Genomic DNA, 18,844 nt, shown 5'->3' with positions numbered 1-18,844 from the left:
GCTGGGTTGTTAGTGGAAGGATGTAGGCCCAACCTTTTACTTGGCTCAGTGTTGAATGTCAGTTGCAGTGCACAATGAAGTATCTTTCCACATTGTCAGGATGAGCACTGCTGTAGTGTCTCTCCCAGTGACTGGCTAAACACAGCACACAAAAGATTGTAACTGGCTATAAAAGGGCACTGGTGATCCCCACAGAAAAAGAATGTCTTCTTCGTCATCTGTGTTGCAGGAAAATAGCATGCCAATTCCTTACCATTTCCAGATGAAATTTGACCATTTTGGATGAGGTAATGGAGACCATGCTCCCTGACAGAGGTTAAGCACCAAGCAGACAGTTGGAATCATAGAATTCCCACAGTGTGGAAACAGGCCATTTAGCCCATCAATTCCACACTGACCCTCTGAACAGCATCCCACCCAGACCCCCACCCCATCTCTGTAACCCTGCATTTCCCTTGGCTAACCCACCTAACCTACACATCCCTGGACTTTATGGGCAATTTAGCATGGCCAATCCACCTAACCTGCACTTCTTTGGACTATGAGAGAAAATCTGCACAGGCATGGGAAGAATGTGAAATCTTCACACAGACAGTGGCCCAAGGCTGGAATCAAACCCAAGTCCCTGGCGCTGTGAGGCAGCAGTGCTAACCACTGAGCCACCGTGCCACCCAATCAATCAATAATACTCATTTAATGTGCATTTTGTATTACTGGATACACGATCCTGTTAGAGGGCAGCAGACTGTAACTTGTTATTCCCATAGTCCAGTTGATATTAGTTAATTTAGAACAGGTCTGGAATCAAGCCTAAAGTGTTCCTGCTCTGCATAGAACTCAATGGGAATAATTTTAATGTAAGCCACTGGGTTCATTGTAGACAAGTGCTCATTTCGTTGGAGATTGAATGGGGCAGAGTGTAAATTGTGCAGCCTATCAGGGTTAGTGAGGTGAACGTTGTCTGCAGTAGCTCAGTCCTAAAGCAGCATATTATCACCAACACAAGTACAGTAGGGTCAAAGATCCCAAAGAAGCAACATATTCTCCAGCAGCAAAAACAGAAATTGCTGGAAAAGCTCAGCTCAAGCTATATTCTGAGGAAGATCACTGGACCTGAAACGTTAACTGTGATTTCTTCACAGATGCTGCCCAACCTGCTGAGCTTCTCCAGCAATTTCTGTTTTTGCTGCTGAAGAGTTACATTGCTACTTTGGGATCACTGACCCCGCTATGCTTCTGATTTACAGCATCGGGCAGTTCTTTCGGTTTTTATTTATTACTCTCCAGTATGTTGTGCATCATCAAACAACACAGTAACTTCTCATAACACGTGTAATGTAACCACTGAAGCGAAGGAACTGAATCTGTAAAAATCTGATAAACTGAGAGATCTTGTAAACCAATACAAAACATCTGACCTTCGGAAATGTTAATTTATTGTCTTACATTCCTTAGAGCAACAGGGTAGCCAGACATCGAATTCTGACTAATAGCAACACGTTTATTATGTACAGCAGAAAGAATATGTAGTCCACATCGAGCACATCTGTTAGCCAACCTTACTGTTCATTCAAAAGCTGATACAACACTTAAAATAACAGGCAGTGTCCAGAGTATGTTGGTATAGGAGAGATGGATACATTAATAGCAGCCTGGGTCACACTGTGCACAGCTACTCTACCTATCAACTTTCAACTATTAATTTGTGTTTTTTTAAAACTTAGCTTTTTTTTATTGCATGTATACGCTTGTTTTAAGTCAAAATAAATGTGACATCATTAGTTGAATTAACTACTCTCATGGGCCCAAGAACAAGTCACACAGAGAATCTACTAGTAAGTTCTAGAAGGAATGGGAGTTCGGAGTGGAACTCAGATTTATTGCTTTCGTCCTATCAGTATTTTTTTTGCCTTCCTCTTTTTTTTTTCTCATAACCTTAGTGCCTCTGATCATTGCTATGATCCAATTAAAGGTGTTTTTATTTTGGTGCAATTGCTGTCAATGATTGTAGCAAGAGAGAGACATGTGGATGTGAGATGGGCCCTGGGGAAAGAAAAATAATTGGTTTACATGCGGCTGAAATACATCTCATTTTATTTGCTACAAGGGAGTGGGCTACTTTTACAAGGCTTCCTACTGAGAATATAAGATATACACTGAATGCTTATAGGGGGAACCTACAGTGTGTGAAAAGTTTTACTGGGGTTAAGCTAGCATGGGAACAAGTGTGGCCCATTTTACATTGCTGTAAGCTCTGTACAAGGTGAGGATGGAAGAATGACTGGGGGAACATCCACCTTACAATATACAGGTTAATTCAAAAGTTTTGCAACATGTATGGACACTGAGTTAAATACCATCACTTCAAACCAAGACTTATAGTAGTAAGCACAGTTGTACAATTACTGATTAAAGGGGCTGGAAGGTATTTCCTTCAATGTACAGGCATGCAGAAAAGAACCAGCATTGATATACAATTTTATACATTTTCTTATTTCTTGTGTAGTATGAAGGCAACGCCTATGAGTACTGCAAGGGCTGTGATGGCAGCCCCTCCCAATATATATGGCTTCATGTTTTCAAAAAAATTGCTGGGGTGCCCTTCAGAAGTATCTTCCTTGTTATCCTGGCCTTCTGGCTGGGTGTCCGCTGTCTTCTTCTGTTCTGAGGTACCAGCGGGTGGTGTTACTGAGCTGTCCCCTGTGGACTTCGGTTCATTGGCTGCAGTCGCCTCAGTGGCTTGTTTCTTTGGAGCGTTGGTAGGCTCAGGCTGTTTGCCAGAAAATTCTTTCTTATCCCCTGTTGCGGTGCTTGTTTTCAATGTGGCAGACTTGGGAGACTCTTTAGCTTCTGCTTTGGATCTGTTTCTCGTTTCCATGACTACCTTCAAGCTTCCTTCCAAACTCTCCCGCTCTGATACTGCTTCTCAGTATTTTCCTGTAAATTTCCTATCGACAAAGGCACACTTTTCAGATGGGATTTCTAAAATGCATTCATTGTAACTGAACAGGTCTCCTTTCCACTTATCTCTTCAATTCTCATATTCCACAGTCCCGACAGAACAGCCTTGAAAGAATAATAGAACCAACAATCAGAACAACAGTGCTTCGGGCAGAGAAGGTCACACAGAAATTTTACAGAGGTGATCAAAATTAGAATAAAGCTTGACTGAATAGCTGGATGTGACAAAAGACCTGTTAACCAAGCCAGGGGAGCTGAGAAGTAATTCTATTGCACTTAAGAGTCACACTGGTCTGAAACGCACTTTCCAAAAGAGAGGTAAAACTAAATTCAGTAGCAGATTTGATAAGGACACTGAACAGATAGCTGAATAGTTAAAAAAAAATTGCAAAGCATTTGGAATTAAACAGGGAAATTGAGCTAATTAAATAGCATTTTGAAAGAACCAGCATTGATATAATGGATTGAAAGTTCTCATTTGTGTGTATATATATTTCCAAAATGTAAAGATTAGTTCTAGATATTTATAAATACTTGCAAAGAGGTTTGACAATAAAATGTATTCCTTTTTATGTCAATGTTTTCATTAAGTTAATTGTGATAGATTTTAAATCCTCCCCAATTCAGTTCAAATTGTGCCAACACTAAAGTGCAGCTCTGCAGGCATCAGTAATCCACTAAAATTTCAGGAAACATCCTTTACATGTGAGCCTAGGCATTAAACAGCAGCTGACAGTTTGACCAAAAGCCACTGACCGATCAATGTGTGACATTGAAGTTATAAGTGTACACTGTCCAATTGGGATTATTGTGTAGAAACCAGCAGCAAAAACTAAAAATAATTTTACTTACAGGAATTTTGGAGGTAGACGTAGTGAGGTTATTCGGGAATTAAACTTGCGGCTCTTCAAATCTGTGGATCACACCACGTGCTACCTCATCTGATAAGCCTCTGGGTGAGTCAACAAAGAGCTCTTTGAAAAGTGAATCATTCCAACCCACGTTTTGTACAAAACTGCTGCTGTACAACATTTAGATGTGACTATTTTGTTTACAAATCAAAACCGTTTAAAAAAATGTGAGATCCTAATTTTCTCTATAAAACTGGATGTCCACTGTGCCATTCAATCATGGCTGATGGGCATTTCAATGCCACTTACTTGCACTCTCCCTGTATCCCTTAATTCCTTGCGAGATTAAGAATTTATCAATCTCTGCCTTGAAGACATTTAACGTCCCGGCCTCCACTGCTCTCCATGGCAATGAATTCCACAGGCCCACCACTCTCTGGCTGGAGAAATGTCTCCTCATTTCTGTTCTAAGTTGACCTCCTCTAATTCTAAGGCTGTGTCCATGGGTCCTAGTCTCCCCACCTGATGGAAACATTTCCCAGCGTCCACCCTTTCTCAGCCATACATTATCTTGTAAGCTTCTATGAGATCTCCCATCAATCTACTAAACTCAAATGAATACAATCCCAGGATCCTCAGCTATTATACATAATTATTAATAACTTGGTCAGAGTTAGGAAATTGTGCCTAGTTTAGGGTTACCTACTTTACATAGGATGTCAGAGCATCCTTCAAGGGTTCTGAAGAGATTCAGTACATTGGTGGCAGGAATGAGAGATTTCAATAATGAAAAAGACAACAGAAAGTTGGATCCTTTTCATTAAAGTGTAGGAAGTTAGAAGGAGATGTTTAAAATTATATTGAGTGATGAGGCTGAGGGGTGACCTTACAGAGGTTTGTAAACTCATGAGGGGCATGGGCAGGGTGAATAACCAAGATCTTTTCCACAGGTCAGGGGAGTCCAAAATTAGAGGGCAGCAGCTTAAGGTGAGAGGACAAGTTTTAAAAGGAACCTAAGGGGAACCTTTCATACAGAGGGTGCTGGGTGTATGGAATGAACTGTCAGAGGAAATGGTGGACACTGGTACAATTATAACATCTGAATGGGCACATGGATAGATAGGCTTTAGAGGGATATGGGCCAAATGCTGGCAACTTGGACTAGATTAATTTAGGATACCTGGTTGGCATGGATGAGTTGAACCAAAGAGTCTGTTTCCATGTTGTACATCTCTATGACTCTATAAGGTTACTCGGACAGTTATATCTGGTAGGCTGTGAGTTGGTAACCAATTAAAGGCCATAACTCTGCAATCAACAGAAGCACAAAGATAGCAGTCCAATGAAATTGTTTTACAAAAATGATATTAGGTTCTGGAAAGTCTATCAAAATCCAGTGATGGAAGCCAAATTCCTAATGGGAAAGAATAGAAATGAAAAATAAAGCATTTGCTTTTATGAGTGTGGGGAAAAAGAGTACTATATTTTCACTAAATGGATGTTTGCATTTGTGGTCAACACCATGGCTAGGTAGAGCAACATGTATAAAACTGAAACGTGATTTAGATTTGATGTAGAAACAAGTAGAATTATTTACACGATAAAAATGAATTCAGTCAACAGGAATGATTGCAAATTTCTAATAGGAATGGTAAAGAAAGAAGTCTACTCAATATTAGTCATGATGGCTGTGTACTAATAACAAGAGCTTGTACCAAGTATTAAAAATGCTAGCATCTTAAATGTAGCCCACCAAATTTCACAAACAATAGCTATACATGCTTGACCTTGAATTCATCTCTTTACAGAATTCATTACCAGGTACAACTACAGTTCTGCATCCAAAATGTCGGTCAAGGTGCTTTTCCAGTTCACATCACTTGCTGTTGGGTACATCTGCAACCGTGCAGATGGACCATGACGCTCATTTTTAATGATGCTGCCCTGTGTCAAAGCTGACAACACACTCTCCGAAAATGTTCCCTTTAGAAAACTAATGCAGGCATAGTTTGTCAAATGACTTCCCTCTGTGATGCAAAATTCTTTGATTCATAAGATAAAATAATTAGAACTTGTGCCAAAATAAATGCATCATCCTCATTAACTAATATTGCAAGTATTAGTGTATTTCATACTGTTTATGTTTAGTAATTGATACAAGAATATGATAAGCTATTTTGCTTTTCTGCATATTTAACAACAATGTTAACAATGCAACTTATTTTTGGATTTAAATTTTATGTTAATGTGGCACACATGGGATAGCAGTTTAAGATCAAATGGGATCTGGGCATTTCCTACAGAGAAGATGGGGAGAAAGGCCACTAGGAGAGTCAGTCTCCTCTGAAAACTGAAGTGGCTTTAATACTGATCTTCAGACTTTGGAGCTTGGCTCTGATCAGTAGTTTAAATATTGTCTTCCTGGTACCTGTGATAATCATAGCATTGTGAAATTACTTTAGCCAATCTCAACACGGTCATTTCCACGTTAACTGGGTGAAAATTGTACCAAGTCAACTAGAGGGTACCCTGCACCTAAACTGCACAGTCATTGGTTCCACAGGTGGATTCATGGGGCTATCTGTTTAGTCCTCCCATAAGATGTATGTCAGGAGTTTACTGAAAATCAGGGCAAGTGTCAGACTTGCACTGCTTAGGATTTTTCAGCAGTCATCCGGAACCAGCAAATCAAAGTAAGTTTATTATTTTTTAAGTTCTTCCAAGACCCACAGGAAGCATATGAGTTCTTCCTTCATCCCCTACCAAGTCCATGGGCATCAGGATTCCCTGTATCATCCACACTCCCACCTTAAATCCATCAACTTTGTGGTTTACTCCAAACTCAATGCCTAGGACTTAACAGAGAGCAATTCTTAGTGAAGCAAACAACTAGAAATTAAATATTCCCATTGGGAGAGTTGCTTTTGTGGATGTGACTAGCACTGGTACCACACCTGAAAATACATATAAGGCTCTAAGCCAAGTCCTATCAATCCTCAGGCCTAGATATTATCAAGACAGAGTTCAGGAAAATGGTATTGGGGTGGAAGTTCAGCCATGGTCCAGTTGGATGGCATAATGATCCACACCTATTTCGTTTGTTCGGGTCTCATTCTACAAGCACCCATTGATTGCTTGAATGAGATTTAACCCCGATAAATCTAAACACTTTTTACACGCCCATTCATCTTTTATCAAAGGCAACTCATCTTTGTCAAAGCCTCTTTTTTTTGCTGTAATAGGTGAGCTTTCCCAATATAAATATTGCGGATGTGCATTCCTAGTTTACCATAGAGCATTGTTGATGCTGATATCAGTTTAGTTGTTCATGTTGTGTTGCATCATCTAGGGTGGAAATGTGATGGCCTTGTGGCATTATTGCTGGACTGTTAATCCAGATGCATAGATAATATTCTCAGGACCTGGGCTCATAATCCTGCCACGGCAGATGGTGGAATTTGAATTCAACGTTTTTAAAAAAAAAATCTGGAATTAAGAATCTCAAGGTTACCATGAATCCATTGCTGATTATTGGGAAAACCTATCTGGTTCACTAATGCCTTTCAGGGAAGGAAACTGTTGTCATTACTGGGTAGACACAGCAATGTGGCTAACTCATAACCATCCTCTGGGCAATTGGGTAATAAATGCTAGCCTGGCCAGTGACACCCACATCCTGTGAATGAACCTAAAAAAAAGCTCTGTCAGAACAGAAAAAGATATATTCTGTGCAAAGCAGATGGGGGGAGGGTGGAATATCTGTTTTCAAGAGTGAATGTTTGACATGTGGCTTTAACTGGTCCTTTTGCTGAATATCCATTATTATCAGGCTTGGGATGTGCCACTTTGCCTTGGAAATGTACCTCCCACTGACTGCAGCAGCAGCTATCGACTCATCAAGTGAAATAAAAGGCTGTTAGCTTTGCTGGTGGGTGTAATTTGAATGATCTACCCAGGTTCCTGCATCCTAACAAGGATTCTAATGAGGCTGAGTCATACCGGACAATTTCTAGCCACACTTCCATCAATTCTGTCCCACAATACAATGCAATCTTCTTTTCCTAGCTGCGTGTGCTTGCTCTTGGTAAAATGGAGCTTTTACGACACAACCCAGTGAAGATGCAAGTGAACCAGGCTTACTGCCAATCATCAGCAATGCCTGCAAATTCTGCAGACCCACTTGGCTCAGGGACCTCATCTGACACATTGGATTGACTCATTTCCAATGTCCCTTCTCATCCTGAAGGTAAATTGGTCATAAACAACACAAACCAACACACATCCCCACAGTCACAGCAATAAATGTGCTTTTGAAATCTTACTAGCTAGGTACTTACAATAGCAATTCCATTTGCATTTCACCCACTATGACTGTTAGAGCTGAGCCTTATTTTGTGTGCTGGTCCCAACTCATGGAGGTGTCTCTGGTAATTTGGCCTTGAATCAATATTCCCCAATTCTTCTTGGAATGGTTCTTTCTACCCACCTTCACCAACAATGGCCTTCAGTACAACACAGACAGGTGGCTTTAGTAGTTGACTCCTTGGAATTGGGACTCTAAAAGTTACTTTGGATATACATGCCACACACGTACCATCACAGTGCTGAAGGGAGAACAATTTGTAGAAACAGAAGTATTCTTATTGAAGTAATAAATTGGTCAAGGATATCAGTCTGCTACAAGTGTTTAATGAGTCAATGCTCATAACACAGGGGACTCAGAGCTAATTAGAAATTGTGGGCTAAAAATGGCTCAGTTCTCATCAACCAGCCTTATTTTGGGAGTTTACTGGTTAGCGGCTGTCCCAGCTCCTCATACAGGCCCACTCTGCTTTAATAAAATAATGGTCAAACTGACAAGGTTAACATCACTCTGCCAGTGAATGCATCAGTTGGAAGGTACAACATAGCACTTTTTGAAACCCTGCTTCCCCTGCAAAATGGATAGGGCCCCAGAAAAAGCACAGTCTTAAAATCTCATTGTCGGTCAATAATCTGCTAATGCATTATGTTTACCTAACTGTCCAAAGGAAAGTGAATTTGACAAACTGTGAATGCTCCAATATGGTCCATTAAGCAATTCTCCCCAGGAGCCACAACCTTCAAATACTGTGAACACATATAAAGTCAGCATCCCTCCTGTGCTCATTGACATTCATTATTCACTGAGTGAAAGGCAAGGATCTCTTGCACTGCCTTTTCTTCCTGTCTCTCATTTCCAGCCCTCCACAAATCTCCATTAAGAGCAAAAGGTTCTGGAGCTGTGCTATTGATCTAGAATCGACTTTCGGAATATGGGCCAGCCATTGAAGGTCAAGTCTACAACAGGAGAACCTGTATCTGCAGCTGATGTTTTCAATAGATAGGCAATTCATTTTTGAAACATATGGGTTTGCCTCTCCATGTGCTAAAAGATGGATAAAAATCATCTTCCTTTACTTCAAATGCAATTATTAGTATTCTCCTACAAATCATTACAATTGTAAAAAATAAATAATTCAAGTCTGCACAGTGGGGGAGAAAATTCACAAGCATACTGTGAAATGAGGCAATTATTTTTAAACATAATTTGCATTAATCGCATTTAAATGTGCATTTTTGTAATGTTTGTAACAAAGGGATATAGCGTTTGGCTGCTTTACTGTTTCAGTAATCTTTCTCTTATTCAAAGCTCAATTCATTAAATAACTTAACCATATTTAGGCTGCTTTGCTGCAGCCTGACCTCTGTTAGCTAAATTATATCCATCCAAATCTGAAGGCAAGACAATGCAGTTTTCCATTATTACCAGGTACTAGCAGATCAAAGTCTTTGGCCGATTCATTATAATTAAGCCATCCTACCTGCTAATTTCTGCTTAGCTTTTCCTTCAGGCTGTCTGAAATCACTACCATTTAGCCTCTTCTGCCGCTGCAACCCTGTGACGTCCACAGTCCTTCCACCTCACTGCAAAAAGCTGGGCCTAATGTCTGAAGATGCTGGATCAATATAACCAGGATAGAAAGGAGGCAGTATATTGGAGAACCAGCTATGAGCTGGAGAATTGGAATCTACCACTTGCATCAGCCTGCGGGTGATATCACAACCAACAAATTTTATAAATAAAACATGCAATTCTGTCATTGTGAATGTGAGGATACACTGAAAAAAGATTGTCAAGAAAATTACTCAATTTGACGACAGTATTTGAATATGGTAATGATCCTTATTCTGACCCACTATTTGCTTATCTTCAAGGTCATTGTATACAGTACCAAGACTGCAGAATTGCAGCTATATCCCAGTTGATTTCTGGGATTGTGGATGAGTCATCCTTCAAGCAGTGAATTGCAGACAGCAGTGCAGCATATTTTAAACAGTAAATTAAACCAGGCACATATAGTTTATCGCACTCATCAGCATTGCGTAAGGCAACAAAAATATTCTACAATGTGCAGTGTTAACAGGATCCTTTTTTAATGAGACTGAAAGGTGTCATTCCAGTGAGGAATGGCTGCACGCTTAAAATTTGCTGCTGACAGTGCATTTTGCTCTATATGGGGGAGACCAAATGTAGATTGGGTGATCACTTTGCAGAGTACTCCATTCAGTTTTCACAGGCATGAGCTTCCAGTCACCCATCACTTCAAATTCTCCATCTCGCCATCAGACTCACCTCGCTGTCCTCAAACTCCTGCAGAATTCCAGCAGAAAGCAAGACAAACTCAAGGAAACAAACCTTCATCTTTATAGTCTTCTGGACCCAACAATGAAAATTGAACAATTTCGGACCATTTTAGTTCTTTAACTTCCACAGGTTTGGTTAAGCCTCAGTGGGGTAGTATGTTGGAAATCATGTCTGCTGTTCTTAGAGTCAACACAGAAATTCGTAGAAGTACTCAAAATCCCCCAATTTCCTGACTTTCAGACTCATGTTAAGGGATGGACCAGATTACTGTACTTAACAAGAATTGCTATTTTTTATAATTATATAGATCCGAGGTACAGGTAAACAATTATGAACCATCATAGACTAGCAGGACGCTTGAAGAACACAGCAGGCCAGGCAGCATCAAGAGGTGGAAAAGTCCGACATTTCAAGTGTACCCCTTCTTCAGGACTAGGGGTGGGTATTGGGGGAGCAGCAGATAAAGGGAGAGGCGGGGCAGGGTGGTGAGGTGGGTATAGGTGAACACAGGTGGAGGGTACGGCCTGGTTGGTTGATGAGAGGAATGAATCCAATTGGTGGCTGTGAGGAAGGGTCAATGAGAGGAATGGAAGGGAGAGGAAGGGACTGGGAAAGGAGTCAGGGGATGGGAAGGGAGATTATTTGAAATTGGAGAACTCAATGTTGAGTCATTCGGCCAACACTCATCTTCCACCTGGGCACCTTACAGCCCGGAGGATTTATTGTAAATTTATTGGTTGGTAATAACGACTAACTTGCCCTTCTATTATAGATTACTTTCAGGTTGAAAGCAAATAGGGGAAAAATTTACAGAAGGAATTTTTTTAAAAATCAAATTAAAAACTAAGTAGCTCAACTAGAGATGCAGGGCCAAGCAAGGTGTTGTATCTGCATGATGTGGGACCTGGTGGTCATCATTGTGGTCAGTAATTGTGGTTCAAGTCTATGGCAAATGCTGGTTGCTTAAGGAATTCCAGCTCAGAGGCGATGAGCTGGATTCTGAAATTCAAACACTGCAATACTTCAGAAAGGGGGAGAGTTACCTGGATGGTGTATTTCAGGAGGCAGTCACACCCTATAGAGTAACTACCATGAATTGGGTCAGTGGTCAGGGCCCAGAGACTGTGACTGTGACGAGGTAATGCTGAAGGTGTCTGAGTCCTTGCGTTTGTCTAAGAGATTTAATGTTCTTGCTCCCAGTGTGAATGGGAGCAGGTGCTATATGGAGTTTGAACAAGCTGACCACAGCACTGTAGTACAGGGAGTTATTCAAGAGGTTGGAGGGGAGAAAAGAGAAACGTAGCTGTATTCCGGAAAATATAATCATGAGAATAGACTCAGTGGCCGGGATCAAGAATCCCAAAGGCTGTATTGCCTGCCTGGTGCCTGGGTTTAGGATATCGCATCTGAGCTGCAGAGGAATTTGGAGTAGGAGGGGACAGATCCAATTGTTATTGTCCACGTAGGTACCAACGATCCAGGTAGAAAGAGGAAAGAGGTTCTGCTGACGGAACGTGAGCAGCTAAATTAAAAAGTGGGACCTAAAAGGTAATAATCTCTGGATTACTACCCAAACTATGCACTAATTGGTACAGGGTCAAAAGATTAAATTGTTAAATGCGTAGCTTAAAGATTGGTGTGGGAGAAATTGGTTCGAATTCATCGGACTTTGGCATCAGAACTGGGGAAGATGGGAGCTGGTCCAGTGGGACAGGCTCCACCTGAGTCATACTGGGACTAGAGTCCTGGTGAAATGCATAACTAGCGCTGTGGATAGGGGCTTTAAACTAAAGTTGGGGGGTGCAGGGTGGGGTGGGCGATGAAGTTCAGTTGCATGGAAAATGATGGAAAAAGGAGAAGAGGGCTCAGTAAAGGTTATTAAAGTTTCCAGAACAATAATAGAACAGAGATTACGGAAAGACTCAGGGATCTAACTTCATGCACAGCACGTAAAGGGACAATTATGAGAACTATGTCTGTCCCACCAGAACAGACCCTTCTCCCCCAGTACTGGTGCCAGTGCCCCATGAACTGAAACCCATTCCACTCACACCAAACTCTGAGTGACACACTTAGCTCCTTGACTTTATTTACCCTATGTCTGTTTACCTGTGGTTCAGGTAGTAATGCAGAGATTATTATTTTTTAGTCTTTTTAATTTAGCTCCTAACTCAATTCAAATTCTTTCAGGAGAACCTTCTTTATCATCCTATCAATATCACTGGTGCAAACTGGTGAATCTCTCCTCCCCCCACCCCCCTTCCAATTTGCTCTCTGGTCCTGAGGAGCTGTTTTTAAATGAGCACTGTGCTGACAACACAGCCTTCAGGACTCCAAACAGAGGACAGCAGCTATCCCATGATTCTACTGTCCCCTACACAATGACAGTCCTACCTCTTTCCCCCATTTCAATGGCTCTCTGACCATAGTGCCATAGTCAATTCATTCTTCATCCCCGCAGTTCCCCACTCTCATCCACACAGCATGCAAGAACCTTGTTCACTGTTGGGCAATTGCAGGGCACAAGACTCCTCAACTGCAACCAAACCTGCCTGTCTGCAGCTTGGATTCCAGCTGCTCAACTCAGATCTGAGCTTCCTTTAGCTGTAAACACATGATGCATTCGCTCTGGATCACGCTCGTGTCCAGCAGCTACCACATGCTGCAGCAGCACCTCATCCTGTTATCAATATCAAATCGGTGTAAGTAATAAATTAATTACCCTCGCTTCCCTGCTTTTTAACCTTTGATGAATTCTTTAAAAATCTTTTTTTTTTAAAATCTCCCTTGTTAGGGAGATTTAAACAATCCTTGGATAAGCACATGGATGATGATGGGATAGTGTAGGGGGGATGGGCTTAGATAGCTCACAGGTCAGCACAACATCAAGGGCCGAAGGGCCTGTTCTGTGCTGTATTGGTGTATGTTCTATGTTCTAAAATCACAGTATCAATCTTATACTTAATCAGCTACATTTTAAGAAGAGAGGTAAGAAAAGAACTGGAAACCTAATGACTTTACTTTTACTTTAAAGACTAGAAATATTTACCATTTCTATTCATCAGTCAGTTTTCTTTCCCCGCACTCACACCGGATTGTCGTTCATGATGTCACTCAACCTCTGGGCTCAGTGGATCTCTGGACTCTTCACTTGCTGTCATAACACTCACTCAGTCTGCATCTATCTGGATTCTCATTTCAAAACTGCCTCCCATTGCCTTTCCTTGTCTTTTTGCATTATGCACCCTCAGCAATAGATGCTAAATACTCATATTACTGCTGTCTTCTTGCACAGACACAAAAGTCAGGCAGCATGGTATGGTTGTCAGTAGTCAAGGAGGATAGCCTTTGCTCAGCACACTAACACAAGGGGTGGTCTTCAATAGCAGACCAGGTTCTGCTCAGGGCAGACAGTCAGCACCATAAGGAGTGAGGAGCTAAATGACAAGCTGTATTTGACATGCCTCGAGAGCTTCACGGGGCTGGTAATTCTCTTGGAATGAGAGCGAGGCTGGTTTAACAGGAGATGATAGTGGATGGCACTGCCCTTGGTGCAGGTTGGGAGGTGCCTCAAGCAGGTCAGTAGGAAGTGCAGAGGCAATACAAAGGTAACGGTGTCAAGGTTTGGGGTGGGTGACAGCAAGTGAGGAAATCAAAAGGACTGCAAGAAAATAATTTCCCACCTTGTGGTCTGGACCTTTGACCTTCAGAATTTTGTTTCCCCTATTTATATTCTTTTCATGCCCACCGTTTATGTGTTACACAATTTGTCTATGTCAATTGTGATTGAGTGCAAGGGGTATAGGGAGGGAATTTGAAGGCATTCAGTTTAAGTTGCATTTGAGTAGATTAGAATTCCCTTCTTCTGTCTGATCTTGTTAAAGTTTAGTGTGTTGCAATAAATAGGTGTTTTCTGCTTATGACAAAACTTGGTGCAAATTGCTTTTGTCCTGAATGACGGTCAGTCAGGCACATTGGTCATCTGAGTGACCTCAACACCAGGATCTCAGCACAACACCCCTGAAAATACTCCATAGTGATTTGAAAGCCTTACCTGAAAATTGGATGCCTGCTCCAAATGGATATGCAGGGTCGAAATGAGGAAGTCTGGCGTCACCTCAATAGGTGTGTGATCACTTTGTGATATCAGGCTAAAGCTTCTACTAAATACAAGAATCAAAAGTGGTGTTCCACAAATTAACTGCGTACCTCAAGTCTCATCAATTTGTTTGATGCCAATAGGTGGTGCTCTATTAGTGGCTGTAATATCAGTTTTAAAATTACTCAGAACTGTGCAGCACTTGGTAAAAGTCTTCATTGCTGTGTGTCTAACAATGGAACATCACCTTCATAAACTTAAGCAATGCTTCCACTGCCTGCACCATTCTGCAAAAACTCTGAACTGGAGATCAGTCTTATGAGGGAATATCTCCTACAGCAGCCATCAGGTTCAAAGCAGAAATACCTGGAACAGGAAGAGAAGGAGGAAGAGGAAGAAGTGGAGCAGGAGGCACTAGAGAGTCAGGAACAGGAAAAGGAATGGAGAGATATAAATGGACACATTTACCTGGACTCTACAGAACCAAAGTCGAAAAGTGGCGCTGGAAAAGCACAGCAGGTCGGGCAGCATCCGAAGAACAGGAGAATCGACGATTCAAGCAAAGCCCTTTATCAGGAATGTGTCTATACAGAATCAAATCAATCATAAGCTGTGACTGTAATCTGAACCACATCCTCCCGTTCACCAACAACCCTTACCTACGTCCCCTCTCAATAACATCTCCTCTTTTGAACAACACACAAATACAAATTATTGGAAAAGCCACAATCTGATCCAATTTTTGCTCACTTTTGAAGAAGGTAGTGGTATGTTTTCCCAAACCTTTGTGAAGTCAAATTTAAAAACAACTCCTAGCAAATTCTTTATGGTTAAAACAAAATAGGGCCTATTTACTGCATTCAAAATCCAGAGGCATGGTTTACATGGTACAAACTCACACACATAAACATACAAAAAAAAGGAAAGAATTTACAGTTACAGAATCAAAGATATATTTGCATTAATGCATGTGATTTAGAGTTCAGTGAACTTTTGCAGTTATTTAGACCCCCCTGTGCAATTTCTATCCTCCTGCTCATGTGTCTATCAACATACACTTTAAATGTTGCTAATGTGCCTGCTTCCACCAGCTCCACTGGCAGTGCATTCCAGGCATCCACCACCCTCTGTGTGAAAATCTTATCCCGCACTTCTCCCCTAAACCTTCTCCCTCTCACCTTGAACCTGTGCCCTGCTATAGTTAACCTGGGAAAACGTCGCTGACTATCCACCCCATCTATGCCTCTCAGAATTTTGTAGACCTCTGTCAGGTCACTCCCTCAGTCTCTGTTTTTTCAGTGAAAATGATCCATGTTTATCCAAACTCTCCTCATAATAAAACCTTCCAGACCAGGCAACATCTTGTTAAACCTTCTCTGCACCATCTCAAAAGCATCCATGTTCTTCTGGAAGTATGGCAAACAAATAGCTCACAATACTCCAAGTGTGGCCTAACTAAACTTTTGCACAGCTGTAACATAACTTGCCAACTTTTATATTCAATGCCCCAGCTAATGAAGGTATGCATGCTGTATGCCTTCTTGACCATCTTGTCCACCTGTGTTGCCACTACCAGGGATCCTTCTTCAAAGACCGCAACTTCCCCTCAGATGTGGTTGATGATGCTCTCCACCGCATTCCCTCCACTTCCCGCTCCTCCGGCCTTGAGCCCCACCCCTCCTCTCCAATCGCCACAAGGACAGAACCCCACTGGTCCTCACCTACCACTCCACCAACCTCCAGATATATCGTATCACCTTTCATCATTTCTGCCACCTCCAAACCAGACCCCACCACCAAGGATATATTTCCCTCCCCTCCCCTATCAGCATTCCGGAAAAACCACTCCCTCCTCAACTCCCTCGTGAGGTCCACACCCCCCACCAACCCAACCTCCACTCCCGGCATCTTCCTGTGTGCCTCATCTTCCGCCTAGGAACCCTCCAACCACAAGGGATGAATGCAGATTTCTCCAGCTTTCTCATTTCCCCTCCCTCCAACTTATCTCAGTCCCAATCCTCGGACTCAGCACCACCTTCTTGACCTGCAATCTTCTTCCTGACCTCTCCGCCCCCACCCCCTGTCCAGCCTATCACCCTCACCTTAATTTTCTTCCACCTATCGCATTCCCAACACCCCTCCCCAAGTCCCTCCTCCCTACCTTTTATCTTAGCCTGCTTGGCACACACCCCTCATTCCAGAAAAAGGGTTTATGCCCAAAACATCGATTCTCCTGCTCCTTGGATGCTGCGCTTTTCCAGCAACACACTTTTCAGCTCTGATTTCCAGCATCTGCAGTCCTCTTTCTCCTACTACCAGGGATCTGTGGACTTGTACTCTCAGATGTCTCTGTACGTCAATGCTGCTAAGGATTCTGCCAATTATTTTATAATTTGCAAATCAATTTGATCTTCCAAAATGCATCACCATGTATTTGTCCAAATGAAAATCCACCTGCCATTTCTCTGCCCAAATCTGCAATCTATGACTATAAGACATAGGAGCAGCAATTAGGCCATTCAGCCCGTATGCTCCACACTTCAACCATGGCTGTTAGATTTTGCAATTTGTTTCTCCCACTTTCTTCATGTAACCCTTGAACCCCTTGACAGTAAAGAACCGATCTATCTAGGTCTTAAATACACCTGGCTTCCACAGCCTGTGGCAATGAATTCCAACGATTCCCCACTCTCTGGCTGAAGAAATTACTCATCTCCGTTCTAAAAGGTCTTCCCTTTACTCTAAGGCTGTGCTTTCGGGTCCTAGTCTCTCCTATCAATGGAAACAACTTCCCAACATCTAGATCATTCAGTATTCTGTAAGTCTCAATTCGATCCCACCTCATCCTTCTAAATTCCATTGAGTATACAGCCAGAGCCCTCAAACATTCCTCATACGTTAAACTTTTCATTCCTCGGATCATCCTCAAGAACCTCCTCCGAGCCTTAGAAATACATCCTTGCTTTTATATTCAAGTCCTCTCAAAGTAAATGACAACATTGCATTTGCCTTCATGACAAATGACTCAACCTGCAGTTTTACTTTGAGGGAATCCTGGGCTAGACCTCCCAAGTCTCTCTGCACTTCAAACTTCTGAATTTTCTTCACACTGAGGAAATAGTCCATGCCTCTATTCAGCCATATTATGATCACTGTCTTCTAAGTGTTCTTTCATCTTAAGCTCTCTTATCATGTCTGTCTCACTGCACAATGCTAACTCAGTATTGCCTGTTCCCTAGTGTCTCCACCACAAGCTGCTCCAAAAAGCCATCTCATAGATATTCCACAAATTCCTTTTCTTGAAATCCACTACCAACCTGATCTTCCCAGTCCAGCTACGCATTGAAATCCCCCACGATCACTGTAACTCTGCCTTTCCTACACATTTTGTTTATCTCCTGGTGTATCTTGCGCCCCAGTTCCTTACTACTGTTTGGAAGCCTGTATTTAACTCCAACTATGGTTTCTTTTTTCACCTTTTGTGGTTCCTCAATTCTACCCACACAGATTCTACACCATCTGACCCTACTTTGTTTTTCACAACTGATTTAATTTCATTTCTTACAAATAAGGCAACCCCACCCACTCTGACCATCTGTCTATCTTTTCTGCAGGATGTAAAATCCTTGAATATTCAGCTCCTAATCCTGATCCCCTTGCAGCCACGTGTCTGTGCTGCCCACCACCTCATACCTGGTAATTTCGATCTGCGCCATAAGTTCATTTACACATTATTCCTTATATTGTGTGCATTCAGATATAACACCTTCAATCCTGTATTAACCATCCCTCTTCACATTGTCATTCGTTTGTCCAGTGTGCTTGAAGTTTGATGGCTAACTCTTTCCATACACTCTGTCCTATTTGTGTTTGCACTGGAGATTTTAATAATCTCTCCTAAGTGGGACACCACTTAGACGAATCACTGAGGCTAGTAAGGGCACAGAATATACTCTGGGTCATAGAGTAATAGAGATGTACAGCATGGAAACAGACACTTTGGTTGAACTCATCCATGCTGACCAGGTCTCCTAACGTAATCTAGTCCCATTTGCCAGCACTCGGTCCATATCCCTTTAAACTCTTCATACTCATGCACCCATCCAGATGCCTTTTAAATGTTGTAATTGTACCAGCCTCCACCACTTCCTCTGGCAGCTCATTCCATACATGTACCACCCTCTGCGTGAAAAAGTTGCCCCTTAGCTCCCTTTTAAATCTTTCCCGTCTCACCCTCAACCTATGCCCTCTAGTTATGGACTCACC

General features: G+C 41.9%; 1 protein-coding gene across 1 annotated transcript in view; it reads right to left on the bottom strand.

Moving 5' to 3' along the window:
* Positions 1–1,419: 1,419 nt before the first annotated feature.
* slc25a22a (solute carrier family 25 member 22a) overlaps positions 1,420–18,844 on the bottom strand; it is a 193,204-nt gene continuing 175,779 nt past the window's right edge. Inside the window, exon 11 of the mRNA XM_060838773.1 lies at positions 1,420–3,066. Within this exon, the coding sequence (XP_060694756.1) occupies positions 3,032–3,066 (35 nt within the window). The 3' untranslated portion in view covers positions 1,420–3,031. The remainder of the gene's footprint in view (positions 3,067–18,844) is intronic.

Source organism: Hemiscyllium ocellatum, chromosome 18 (genome assembly GCF_020745735.1).
Source record: "Hemiscyllium ocellatum isolate sHemOce1 chromosome 18, sHemOce1.pat.X.cur, whole genome shotgun sequence".
Taxonomy (NCBI): Eukaryota; Metazoa; Chordata; class Chondrichthyes; order Orectolobiformes; family Hemiscylliidae; genus Hemiscyllium; species Hemiscyllium ocellatum.
The sequence above is the reverse complement of the archived record's forward strand: the minus strand, read 5'-3'. Positions and strand labels throughout refer to the sequence as shown.